We start from the raw sequence: 12,950 nt of genomic DNA, 5'->3' as shown, positions 1-12,950 counted from the left end.
TTAGATAGAGCCTGGCTTTAATATCCCATTGTAGAGATGACCTGAATTCAACTCTGTTGCAAATAAACAGAAGCTGTGAAACAAGATGGCGGCCTTGTGTGTGCTGTGGAAACCCAATGAATGTTTACTGGAAAAAATAAAACCTTCAAAAACCAAAAGTGGACATGGATGAATCTGCTTTGTTACCTTGGAGATAAAGATGCCCTCATCTGTGGGGTCGAAGGGGTTTCCAGCGTGACCTTTCGCTCCTCCGCGGATGCTAATCCCGAGCTTCTCGCCGGGCTGCTTTTGGATCAGAACCTCCTGCATCCCCGGCGGCGAAGGATCCCTCCGCACCAACATGTGGATCTCCTGTTTGTTGGCCAGCAGGGCCCGCACGGCTTCCTGGTGCGTGGCGTGCCGCAGGTCGATAGAGTTTACCTCTAATATGCGGTCGCCGACTCGCAGGCCGCTTTGACACGCCAGACCGTGAGGAATCACCTGAAGGAGCGAGAAGCAGAGATTGAAAGCAGAACCAGAATATTTCAAGTATTATCAAGGTAAGTTTTTAAACTTGTCCAGCATCAAACTAAAACAACACAAATTAACTAAAGAAGATGCTTCAACTCACTATCATATGATATCATTTACTACTAATATCTTGTCATAGTATTCTATTTAGGCAGGGAAAAAGCAAACAAAAATATAATAATTTTGAAGGTAAATGCTTGGGATAGACTAACTATGCAAAACATTTTCATTTTGCACATAACCAATCTCAGATAATGAGATTTTATTCTGCTCAGTTCTAACTATTTTGAGCTCCTTTCAGAATGAGCCATTTTAGGGCACATTGAAATGGCTCATTTATTTTATAGCTAAAGACAGGCTGCATGTTTTTTTTTGTTTGTTTGTTTTTTAAACACTTGGTCTGTTTTTAGAAGCAGTTAAGACACAAAGTAAAAAAACAACAACAAAAAAAACATGTAAAATGTAAATTTTGCACAATATGTCCCCTTTAAATAAATAAAAAGTTTCAGCACCTTTGAGATGAAGACCCCAGGTTCATTGACGCCGAACGGGTGGCTGGCATGGTCACTGCCTCCAACGATGCTCAGTCCAAGAGGGCCGCCTGACTTCACCAGGGTCACCTCCTGTTTGTATGAATTTGACAAAAGAATCAGTAAAAATAAAGTCTGTTTTGCACTGCACACTCAACATCTCAGCAGGCTAAAAGCATAAAGCACACTCCTCTCATCACAGCCAGCCTTCATACCATGCACCATCTTCTCTGCAGCTGAACGGCATTAGGGATGAAGCGGGGAAAACGAAGCATCAATGAGGTTTCTGCAGCATTTCACTAAAACATCTAGAAAAACTTGACCAACGAGATGAGAATGCAGAGTCGACTCACCTCAATGGGATACTCGTCCTCCAGCTTCCCCATGTGGTTCCCCTGAAGGCCTTCCTCATCTTGGTCTGGAGAGGCAGAGGGTTCTGGGGGCGGAGGGGAGTGGGCCCGCGCCCGGTTCTGACCCGGAGAGTCCCCGGGCGCGCTCAGGTCTCGCTCCACCAGCAGTGCGATGGTGGGGGAGGTGCCGGTAAGGAGCGCTACTGCCTGGTCATGCCTGGCCTCTGTCATGTCTACACCATTGATCTGGATCGACAGTGAAACCAACCATGGAGGAGGTGTGAGCCCACCAGGATTCTCCCCATTTACGACCAACAGGATGAAAATTTACCACAAACCAAACCGAAAACATCAAGCTGCCAGTGGATTCTGCATGTTATCATTCGTCACTGTAAGCGAGGATGTAAAGACTTTGCAAAAGTGTTCAAACCCCTCAAAGCTTTAAAGGGAAAATATATCAAATATTAGCTGAATATAGACAAAATGATACCGGGAATTTTTTTTTTATAAAATTACGAGAAAAAAGTAATTTTAATGAGAAAAATGTATGAATGAGTCGTCAAGTTCTGATGTGTCCAGTTGGGCAAGAACGTGGTTCTTTCTTTGAAACTTGTTTGCAGAATCATTTCAAAGTCCTGCAACCAATGCAGAAGTATTTTCTTATTTACGAAGTTTTATGTAGGAGTTCTCATAAAATTACTTCATTTACATAATATCAATAAAAAAACAACTTTTGGTCTGGTTCTAATCGGACAGGAAATTCAACAAAGTCTACATAACTCTTGAGTTTCTGTGAATGCAAAATGTCATGCCTTTTCCATCTCTTCTGATAAGCTGAAATATAGGCAATACTGCTGCATATTTTAAAAATCTGTAACTTTTTGAAAAGGAATAAGCTGATGACAATGACGAATAAATGTAAGTTTAATGAAGCTTTAATGTGCTTAGAGTAAAAAATCATTTGTATTTTCTCTCTTTTGAGAATCACAGATTGAGCAGTTTTAATTAAATATTACAAAATAAGTTAAAAAACTGAATTTTTTAACAACTTAAAATTAGCTGCAGCAACTAAACATTTAAGATAACGGAAGATACTAGAGTCACTGAGCCAGTAGGATGAAAAAGTTACATTTCTGGCCTATAAACAAAAAGCTGCGTAGTATGAATATTGTCAGAGTTGATTCAAAGATTGATCAATAATCTGAGGAAAGTTAAGGAAATGATCATTTGCCACCCAGTCCAACTATGACTGAAATACTTTGCGAAGGATTAAAAAAAACTGAATTATCCAGCAGAATTGCACAATCCTTCAATTATGTCCTACTTTGAGTTTGTTTTTGGCATTTAATGTGCCAACATGTGAAAAAGCTCAAGTGGTATGAATACTTTTGCACTGTCACACTTTAATCTTTTAAACGTAGAATTCTGGCAAATTTATTTGAAGAAGAGCCACCAGGGCAGCAGGAAAACGGAGGGATTCAATAGAGGGATGCTGCTGGCAGAGAAGCGGCAGTTTGTTTCAAAATCCAGAAACAGTTCATGATGTCTTCTTTTATTCTGATCACTTTAAGACTCATTCTTACCTTTGTTCACTTAAAGCACAAGCGGAAGACATAGTTCTCTCCAAAATGTTTGCCTTTAAGTCAAGAAAGGCAACTAAACTACTACGTTCAGTCAATATAAAATGTATTCATCCCTTTTTTATTGTTTTTTATCAACAAAATCAGGCTTTTTTTTTGACAAAAGATAAAGGATTAAAACCTTTTATTTCTTCAAAGTAATGACAATTATCGTCATAAAATTTGTAACATTAAATAAGTAATTGCATAAGTATCCACTCCCTTAAGATTCTGCATTTAATGGATTCACCTTTTGGCAGCAAACACAGGCTTGCACATCTGAACGATACAATTTTACTCTATTCTTGCTTGCAGAACTGTTCAAGCTCCGTCAGATCGGGTGGAGATCAGTCTGGGCTTTGACTGGACCACTCCAGAACCTCCAACTTGTTGTCTTCAAACTGTCTCTATGTAGCTTTATCTGGATGCTTTGGGTCATCATACTGGACAATAAATGTTCTCTCTCTGAAGTCGTAGTTAGAAACAAATTTGCTGCGTTCATTTTAGCTTCTACCTTTACAAGCCTTTTATGACCTGCTGCTGAGAAGCATCCCAACAGCATGATGCTGCCACGACCGTGCTGCACTGTAGGAATGGTGTGTTTGTGGTGATGTGCCGTTTAAAAATTTTGTGTTTGTTTTTTGGGGGATGTTTGTTTGATTGAAAGAAACGTCTTGGGTATGTTATCACTTTGTTCTGTTTTTATGTTGTTTTTTTTATGTTTGACCTTAAATATAGAATAATGATTGAAGTAAGAAAGGAATGAGAGCAGGATCAAATAAGTTTATGCTTATCTCCTTTTCAAAGTTATTTAAATTTCATGGAATTTGAATTATAAATGTGTTTGAAATAAATAAGCAAGTTACTTTGCAGAAACCAGTTTTTACTTTTTAGTTTTTTGTCAAAAAAGTCACGTTATTTTCCTCACGACTGATTTGTAAAAGCAATAAAGAAAGTAAACCATCCAAGAGAGTGAATCATCTTTAAAGGTACTCCATATGTTTTATAGCCTGGTGTGACAACCCGCACACTGCTCCATCCTGACCAGCAGAGGTCAGCACTGACCCGACAGTAACAGCTCTTACCGCAGGGCTGAAACTCTCTGCTGCTGCCGTGACGCGACACCCGTCTACCTCAGCAGCAGAGCAACGCCGCCCGACACCACACCCACCACCAAGTAGGCAAGGAGACTCGCTCAGAGTTAGTGAGCATGCAGAGGGGCGGCGTGTGATTACAGGTGAGACACAAAAACAGAGGAGGAAGAGGGGAGAAACCGCCAGAGAGAAAGCAAAACACATCCAAGGATTGAAGGAAAAAACCTCTGAAAAGAGCATCGTTGCATTCATTGGCAGCAGAAACAACAATGTCAACTGATTATAGGAAACAAATGTTCAAAGAAAAGTCATGCAGGACACCCTGAGCTGTGTAAACCATCGATGAGATAGTTTCTGCAGTCACCTCTTCCCAAGAAGCTGCTCTGAAACGTTGGGCTTTCATAATTGTTACAAAATATTCAGATTAATAAACTGTGGCCAAAAGATTTGGACTTTAATGTGACAAGACCGGAGCTCAGGCCTGAAACCTCAAAACTGAGCATGGATGGAAACAAGAACTTAATACATTTGTAACTTTTGTTTCAAAAAGTTAGACGCCGAACTGACAAACACGTTCACAAAAAACCAAGAGGGAGTGCAATTTTCAGGCGAGAGCCTACAGAGGGAATTTTACCGCTCACAGCAGACGTGTGCGATTCTGCATTGGTATATAATCAATACTAAGTAAACTCAAGCCCAGTGTTGAAAATACTAATATTTTTTATTCAAGTTTGATATCATTAAACTTCTGACCATTTAATTATTTATGTTCCAACTCAGAACAAAGTTTTTATACTTTTATAACATGTTAACATGATAAATGGTGAAAATAGAAAACCGTTTGTGTATTTTTCCGAAATAATGTGAAATAATTATAAATTGTGTTTTGAGCAAATCAAAACACAATCTTTTGTGAAGTAGAGCTGAGAAATTACACTAAACTATTACCACGGTAATATTAATACCAACTTGGTATCATTAATATTGATATTTTGGATCGATTCGTCCACCTACAGCTAGCAAATAAATGGAAATACCTGCGATCAGAGCCAAGCGCTCTCTGTTAATAAGGGTTTTTGGCATGAATGCTACACCATAAGTGAAGTTTTTATCCATTTAAGCTTTCCCTCTCCATGAGAGAACATGCTATATTTGACATGCTATATTTGAAACGTTGGAAATCTCAGAGTAAAGGCAAGGATCTACTTTCTCTGGGAAACACACTCACTAACCTGACCAATCACTAGAGTAACATTTTGTCTACGCTTTAGAATAGCAGAATGGAGTTACACACAGTGTGTCATCACCCCAGCAATTATGTATAAATCTTAGTTGAATATACTTGTAAAGCAGTGGTCCTCAACCCCCGGTCCGTGGACCAATTGGTACCGGGCTGCGCAAGAAATAATTAACTATTTACTATGTATTATTTGAGTCTTGAGAATCTTTTATTTTGAAAATCTTTTAACCAGATTCTCTCGGTTACTTGCGTGCCAACGCTGAGCCCACAAGCAGCAAAATGAGTAAGAAACGGATCAGATGTCTTTGGAAAGTTTCTTTGAAAAGGGGAAAAGGCCCAGAGAAGAGAAAGGAGAATGGATTTATCCCGGACCGGAAGGTGATTCCCACATTACAAGCAGCTCTGCGTAACATTCGGCGACCGGCTGCTAATGAGGCAATGAAGCTTCAAGCTGCTTCGCCACGTAGAGACCAAGCAGGCTGTGGATATAAGCAACACTTCGGGTGTTATTGTCTCTCATTACTCCCAGATGGGACCGTCTCATTGCAGAGAAACAAGCTCAGGGCTCCCGATAGTCATTATCGTGAGTTAAAATTTTTACGAAAGTAAAATGTTCGTTTTTGTGGCGCATCTGTATCTTATTTTGAAGGGATATGTAAACTTTACCATAGTGACCAGAGTCAGAGAGCGTTTGGGGAGTGGTCGAGAGGAGATGAGTAGAGCTTGTGAGTCTTAAGTCTGGTTTAGACGCCAAGATTTAAGAATTGTCGGCCGATTCTCCAAACCTCTGTGACCACAAAGCTGATAAAAGTACAACAGGTTAGATCGGTTTGTGTCTCCAGCAACACAGCAGGAGCAACACGAACCGATTCCTGTCACGAACATCCAAATTCCAGAAGAAAATCCACAAAATTCCCAACATAGCTTACAGGAATTTAGAATAACCAAGCACGGATGTCGATGTAGAAGCAATAGTGACCGTTTGTGGACTCATTTTAAGAGTTAAAAGACGTAACAAAAAGAAAAGACGGTGGATAAAAGACGGCGGGAGCAGCCGCTCTATTTGCTGCACTATGATTTGGAGGTAACTGTGTTTTTTATAGTTAACATTTTAAACTGAATAAACATAATAAACATATATAATAATAATGGCATTTACATAATAATAAACATTTCCACATATCCGATATCCACCGGACTCTCAGTTGCGCGATATGTCAGCTGCTTGGGATTTCCCTCTGTTCTTACGGCACTGCTCTTTCTGATTGGCTCCCTGTCACATTCAGCATGTTGTGTTCTCGTTCCAAGTCAGGGAAAACCCCACAGGTTTTGATAAAAACCCTACACAACCCAAATAGGGCATATTCAGGCTTTAGCGGGAGCACCCGCTTTGTGGTACAAAATAAACAACATGTTTTACAGTAAAGCGATGTTACTCACAGAGATCACCCTGTCGCCGACTCGCAGCATGCTGTCTTTGTGTGCTGCTCCACCCTCAGCAATCCTGGAAATGTAGATGCCCTGAAAACCGGACAGATGGTGACAAATTTTAAATCTTCTCTTTTTGTCACTTCTGGTAAAATTTGTTTCAGGAACCTCTTTGAACCATTTTGAAACAATATACTAGTCACGTTCTGATAGTTTCTGAGCCTTATTAACAATAGAATTGGAGAACTTTGGAAGTAAAATGTTTGGTGCAAAAGGCTAAAATGTTGAGATAACTCTGTTACCTTACTGTCTTGGTTGATTGACCAGACAGACAAAAATCTGGAATTGATCGTTTTTATAAAAATCCAATCACGACTAGACGAAAACCCTAATATTTTTCACTCTAATGATAGTAAAACATTCCTTCATCATGTCTTCAGACATCATCATTTTCAGCTACTAGCCAAAGCACCTGCAGGAGCAAACACTGTTGCACCACAACCAGCAATCAACCAACCATAAAAGACGCCGCAGCACTAATTAAGAAACAAAACTTTGAAAAACAGCCAACACTTACAGTCCAACCTGCCTACAATCACACGTTTATGAGTCCTTTCCTTTTTTCTTTCTGTGCTTCCTGAGCTGCAGAGTTGCGCTGGTCCGAGTCTAGACCTCACCACGTCTAATTACAGTGAACCGCTCGAGTTTCAGGGCTGGCTATTCATATCTCTGTGACCGCGGCGATGACTGAATAGGCACAGAGAAGATGGATATTGCTCACTGTGACAGTTCTTGTTAGAGCGACTTCCCAAACGATTCTCGCTCTTTAGTTATGGAACAACTGCTTGTGTCTTAGTATAGTTTCTGATCTGGAAGTAAACCAACTGGGGGTTTTCAACCATTTTCCACTTTGTCATGTTTGATTTTAATAAACAATGATTCTTCAGTGTTGACAGTGTATTACAAGGATGTAGCTAACTATTATTACTTAACCGGATCTTATAAAAAGCACATTCTGCAGATTTTTCATGAAACTACTTAAGCTTATTTTGCACAATATCAATAATATGTAAAACAATATGTAAAAATAATATAGCAGCTAAATAGATACTTAAGTTCTTTCTGCTTGATTTAATATCAATACAGTTTAGAGCTGATCCGTTAGCTATTTTTTCAATTAACCAATTAATATTTCACTTGAAGAGATTTAGAGAAAAAAGATTTTTCATCTAAAATACAAAATATATATTTCTTTAGTACAGTTTTAGCTGAATATAACTTAAAATTACATATTTTAGTGTTCATATACACCAATTAATGATTAGTCGATTACTAAATTGGTTGACAATTCTTTCAGTAATTAATTAATCTGGTTAATTGTTCCAGCACTTGTGTGTTCAGGTGCTTCTTACAGTGTCTCCTGTGCGGTACGGTGTGGAGCCTTTTCCCCCGGCGATGCTGAACCCAAGGCCTTTGTCGTTCCGGATCAGGCAGGTGGAGAACCTCTGCCGCGGTCCGCTAGGACTGCTCTCCAGGTTGAAGGCGAGGCCGCTGCTCCGCCTCTCCCGTGGGAAGTAGTCGTCCTCGGGCCTCAGCGGCGTGGTGGTGATGGCATTCTCGGGCTCCACCATGCGCTCGCGCAGTACCGTCATGGAAACCGTTGCCCCGGAGCTGCGGAGAGCCTCGACTGCAGTGTGATGCTCCGCTTCATGGAGGTCTACTCCGTTCACCTGAGAAACGGGTAAAACTTTTGAAACGCCTGAACAGAAACGTTTTTTAATCTGTTTGTGCCAAACTAATTTTTACCTCTAGAAGCTTATCTCCCACTTTCACTCCTGCTCTTGCTGCAGGACCTTCCTCAGATACTCTGGAGATGAAGATTCCCTTAAAAAGAAAAAACAATCGAAGAGAATATTTAATTTCTATAGCTTGTATTTTACCTCTGCTATCCCAATCCTGTGGGTTTTTCACCTCGTCGTCTCCTTTGTAAGGCGTAGATCCTTTTCCCCCAGCAATGCTGATGCCAAGCCCACCAGACTGTCGAACGATAGTCAGCGAGTGCTGCAAGTTGATTAAAAAGAAGTCAGAAACAATGGGAATGAATCTCGAAGAAAAAAAAAAGGAGTTTCTTTTTGTACAGGTAAAAATTATGAAGAATTTGTAGAAAATCTTTATTCCAGTTTAGACACTGAATTCCCTCCCCCAGATTACCAGCAGGTAGTGTCGGTCATGCAAGTAGCTGTCCTTAAAGATTTGATAAAAAATTTACTCAAGTTTGCGAGTCATAATGCAAAGGTAAATTATTTTATTTAAATATCTTTTGAACTTTGAGACTATCCCTTAATTAAATAATGTGTTAGGCGCACACGTGTGCTCAGTGGTCAAAGTTAGAAAAGGGAGACGACACACAGGGTGTGTTCTCTAAGTAGGTCATGCGGAAATGCAAAATGAATCGAAACAAAGTCAATAAGGAAACACCAAGTAACAGCAAGAAGAGTGAAGAGTCCTGCATGTGGAAACTGCTTTTGATTTTAATTTTTTATTTACACTGTTTAACCTCAAAATTAACGCACTAAATGTTCTTCTTTCCAAATATACATGACTGAACAATGAACAAGTGTTTTGACTTGTTGCTGTTTTCAGCAAGTCTGAATAAAATAAAAATTTAAGACCCATAATTAGCATATTTAAGGCCAACTTACATTTTTTTAAATGAATTTAAGCTTTTTTAAGGATATGCAAACACTGCTATAGAATATCTAACTTGCCTTTCCATGGTGTACGAAAATACTTATAGCAAATACTGGTTCACCAACACCTTCACATCTGATACTGTAGCTAAGATAGCCAGGCAGTAAAAGGTTTTTTGAATATGTAAAAAAAAAAAAAAAAAAAAAAGCATCCTACTTAAAAATGATCTATCTAAACTATGCAGGTGCTCTGTCTACGCTGATGAAGATTCACTCACTCTGCTTGGAGTAGGCAGAGGAGTTTAACTTATCTGATTGATTTTGCCAATATTACTATGACTATTGGGAGAATTCCCATACTGTGTGGATAACAACAAACTTTCAGTCCAAGATGGTGAATAAAAATGGAAAACAAACAACGTAGCTCAATTCGCCACAACAAAAAGTAACTTGATCCGCAATGGGTTGCATTCTGTAAGTTTTACAGCCTTCATTGCAATACAGCTATTTATACACAATCAGGACACATCACAAAGAACATGCATTCATCATATACATGACAGGACTTTGTGTTTCACTAAATGTGCTTCATGTTTTTAGGTTATCTTAAGATGCACTAAGTGTTCTTCTTCTGCAATCTTTACACAAGCAGCTTAATGTTTTAGTTTCAGTCATGCAAGAAGGGTAGATGAATACTATAGAAAAGAAGACAGTGGAGCAAACATGCTCTTTCTCACGTCTAATACAAAATCCAGTTTGATATTAAAACGTTTATACAGCTACACTTAAACGGTAAGGGATTCATCCATGCAAAGCAATTATTCTGGTTAACCTGAAGATGTTTTTCTATAGAAAAAAAAAAAAAACCATTCAGCTCTACAAATAATCTACATAAATGGAAAAACATGGAGCAAAGCAGCAGAGGGAGAGGAGAGCAGTGTGCCAGAACCTGATGCTTGACAGATTTGGACCATCAAAGAAAGAAATGGAAGCATTGGCAACATTTTAGATGGCAGAATAACATTTAGTATGAAAAGAAACATTTAACAGCACAGCCCTGACCTGCCCAACATTTAGTTCTCTGGATTTACAGTGGCAGAGACAATCTCTGCCAAAACCTTTCAGGAAAATGCATGCTTAAAATATAATTATATACCATCACAAAATAGCTTAGGTAACTTTGTGTTAACCTGCTTCATGAGGCAGGATAAAGAGTTCATAAGCTCAAATGATTAGGGCTGAAATAATTTAATTAATCATGATTAATTATTGAAATAGTTACTTAATTCAGCAATTGATTCATCGCTACCTTAAAATATGGTCTAAAAAGAGATGAAAATACAACACACTTAGTTAAAATTGTACAAAAATTTTGGCATTTAAGATAAAAAGAAAAAAAACTGTTTGACTGTAAATATGTTCTTTTCCACATTGGCATAGTTTTAGCTTCACCCAGTTCAATTTCTCTATAAAAAAATAAAATAAAATAAAAATCTCCTACTAAGCACTTTTTGCTACTTGGTTATTAATTGGTTAATCCAAACAGAAAGGGCTGAGCTTTTCATGCTAATGTTCAAAGTATTTTTTAACTGGAGATGCATCCTTCACTACAAACGATCAAGCGTACATTAAAAGAAAATGTTCTTTTAATGAAGATTAAAAGAAAATGTTTCAATCTTCATTAATAGATTAATGAAGATGAATCTTTTTAGAAATTTTCAAATGCACTTTTCATATTGCATAATATAAGCTTAAGTGGTTAAATGAGAAATCTGCAGAATGTGATTTTTTTTGTCCAATCAGAAGAGTTGATAGAAAATTCACTTACTTGTTGCATTAATAATAATAATTAGATTAATAATTATAATGTTTTCTTAACTGGTGTCAAAGTGGATGCCTTTCATCTTATCCATCAATATTTAGCAGTAATGTTCCAGTCCTAATTTCGGGTTCTGCCACACAGACACTCCAGTAACGGATCTGTTAGTTTTCTTTGTGATTAGCTCAGATTAATTTGATTTGTGTGTCCGTTTTCTCCACTTCCTAAACCTGTGTTAGCCTGGGTGGGTGGGTGATGCACGGATAGGCACACTGGGTGGGAAAGAGTAGGTACAGACCTCTTCCTCCTCAATTCGAGCAGGCTCAATCAGCAGATTATTGACTTGATCAAATGACACCCCCTGTTAGGACAGGAACCAGCGAGAAGCATGCGGATTAGTCAGGCCAAAATTAAAATATCCACTCATTCCCACACCCACACGGTACACGCTCTCCCATTAACATCACACATCACTGTCTGCCTGCCTTGAAGCAGAAGTGATCCCTCATTCGCTCCCCAGCCACCAAAAGCAAATACAGGCAGAGGTGGAAAGACAAGACCAAGGAGCTGAGCCAGAGTGCAAAACAAAACACAAACAACCAGGGTGCAGCGAGAGCAAAAACAAGAAAGCAAAAGCTCCCGAGCCAGAAGAAGAACTTACTAACTCTAATAAAGAACTGCCTTACTAGAAAGCTTCATCTTATCTACAGGGTTTGGATTTAAAAGAGGGACAAAATATATTTGATCTTTAATTTATGAAGTGCTAAAAAAAAACAGAATTTGCTGCATTAGTTGCCACTATTTCATTTTTAGATCTGGCTGTCAAACACATGATGAACAACTGGAAGCTAAAACCAGGAAAGTGGATGTAATAGACACCGATTGTATAGTTACACTGAAACCAGAAGTTTACATACATAAAATACACGTGTTTTTTTTCTCCTTGTCTGAAGTTAAATCAGACCAAACTTCTCGTATGAGGTCAGTTAGAATTAACAAAATTATTTCTATTTGCTAAATGCCACAAGCATGAGAGGAATAATGTCAGATATTTATAAATGTCTCCAAAATCAGAAATTATTACAATTTCCTTAAACAATAAGGAAAAGCCCAGATGATGATGTCAGAGACTTTGAGGTTTATTGGCGGAACATCTGTGGATGTATTTTAAGGCCACACCTTGCTTTGCTGTTTGAGATGATGGGAAAGTTAAAAGAAATCTGCTGAAATATCAGGAAGCCTTGTGAAAACACACAGTTTTATTATCCAAAGTGAAGCGTGTTCTGTACAACGAGGAAGAAGCCTTTACTTCAAAAGAAACATGAAAAGCCAGATTGCAAATACACACAGGGACAAAGATCTTCATTTTTGGAGATATGGAGCTAAAGCTGAGCTGTCTGGCCATAACAACCAGTGTTAAGTTTGGGGGGGAAAATGGGGATACTTGTACCATCCCAACTGTGAAACATAGAGGTGGCACCATTATGTTGTATGGCTGTTTTGCCGCAGAAAGAATTGGTACACTTCATAAAATGGATAATATCATGAGGGGAGAACATAATCTAATGTTAGAAGCAACATTTGAAGACGTCAATCAGAAAGTTAAAGCTTGTACGTAAAACTTGGTTTTGGAAACAACATTTTCATTTACAACAATTCCATTAAATAAG

At 38.6% G+C, this 12,950-nt stretch overlaps 1 protein-coding gene across 24 annotated transcripts in view; it reads right to left on the bottom strand.

Moving 5' to 3' along the window:
• Nucleotides 1-12,950, bottom strand: part of scrib (scribble planar cell polarity protein) — an 81,877-nt gene that overhangs the window by 30,421 nt on the left and 38,506 nt on the right. For 23 of the 24 annotated variants that reach the window (XM_008396597.1, XM_008396596.1, XM_008396602.1 and 20 more), the window contains exons 16-23: nucleotides 11,579-11,641; nucleotides 8,743-8,832; nucleotides 8,578-8,655; nucleotides 8,184-8,501; nucleotides 6,784-6,864; nucleotides 1,394-1,636; nucleotides 1,023-1,133; nucleotides 187-480 (exon numbers count right to left, since the gene is read on the bottom strand). In XM_008396597.1, the coding sequence (XP_008394819.1) occupies nucleotides 187-480; nucleotides 1,023-1,133; nucleotides 1,394-1,636; nucleotides 6,784-6,864; nucleotides 8,184-8,501; nucleotides 8,578-8,655; nucleotides 8,743-8,832; nucleotides 11,579-11,641 (1,278 nt within the window). The remainder of the gene's footprint in view (nucleotides 1-186; nucleotides 481-1,022; nucleotides 1,134-1,393; nucleotides 1,637-6,783; nucleotides 6,865-8,183; nucleotides 8,502-8,577; nucleotides 8,656-8,742; nucleotides 8,833-11,578; nucleotides 11,642-12,950) is intronic. The other variant, XM_008396600.1, reaches the window with a different exon arrangement.

The sequence above is a fragment of the Poecilia reticulata genome, linkage group LG20 (assembly GCF_000633615.1).
Source record: "Poecilia reticulata strain Guanapo linkage group LG20, Guppy_female_1.0+MT, whole genome shotgun sequence".
NCBI classification, from domain to species: domain Eukaryota; kingdom Metazoa; phylum Chordata; class Actinopteri; order Cyprinodontiformes; family Poeciliidae; genus Poecilia; species Poecilia reticulata.
Note: the sequence above shows the minus strand (reverse complement) of the source record. Positions and strands in the feature narration are given on the sequence as shown.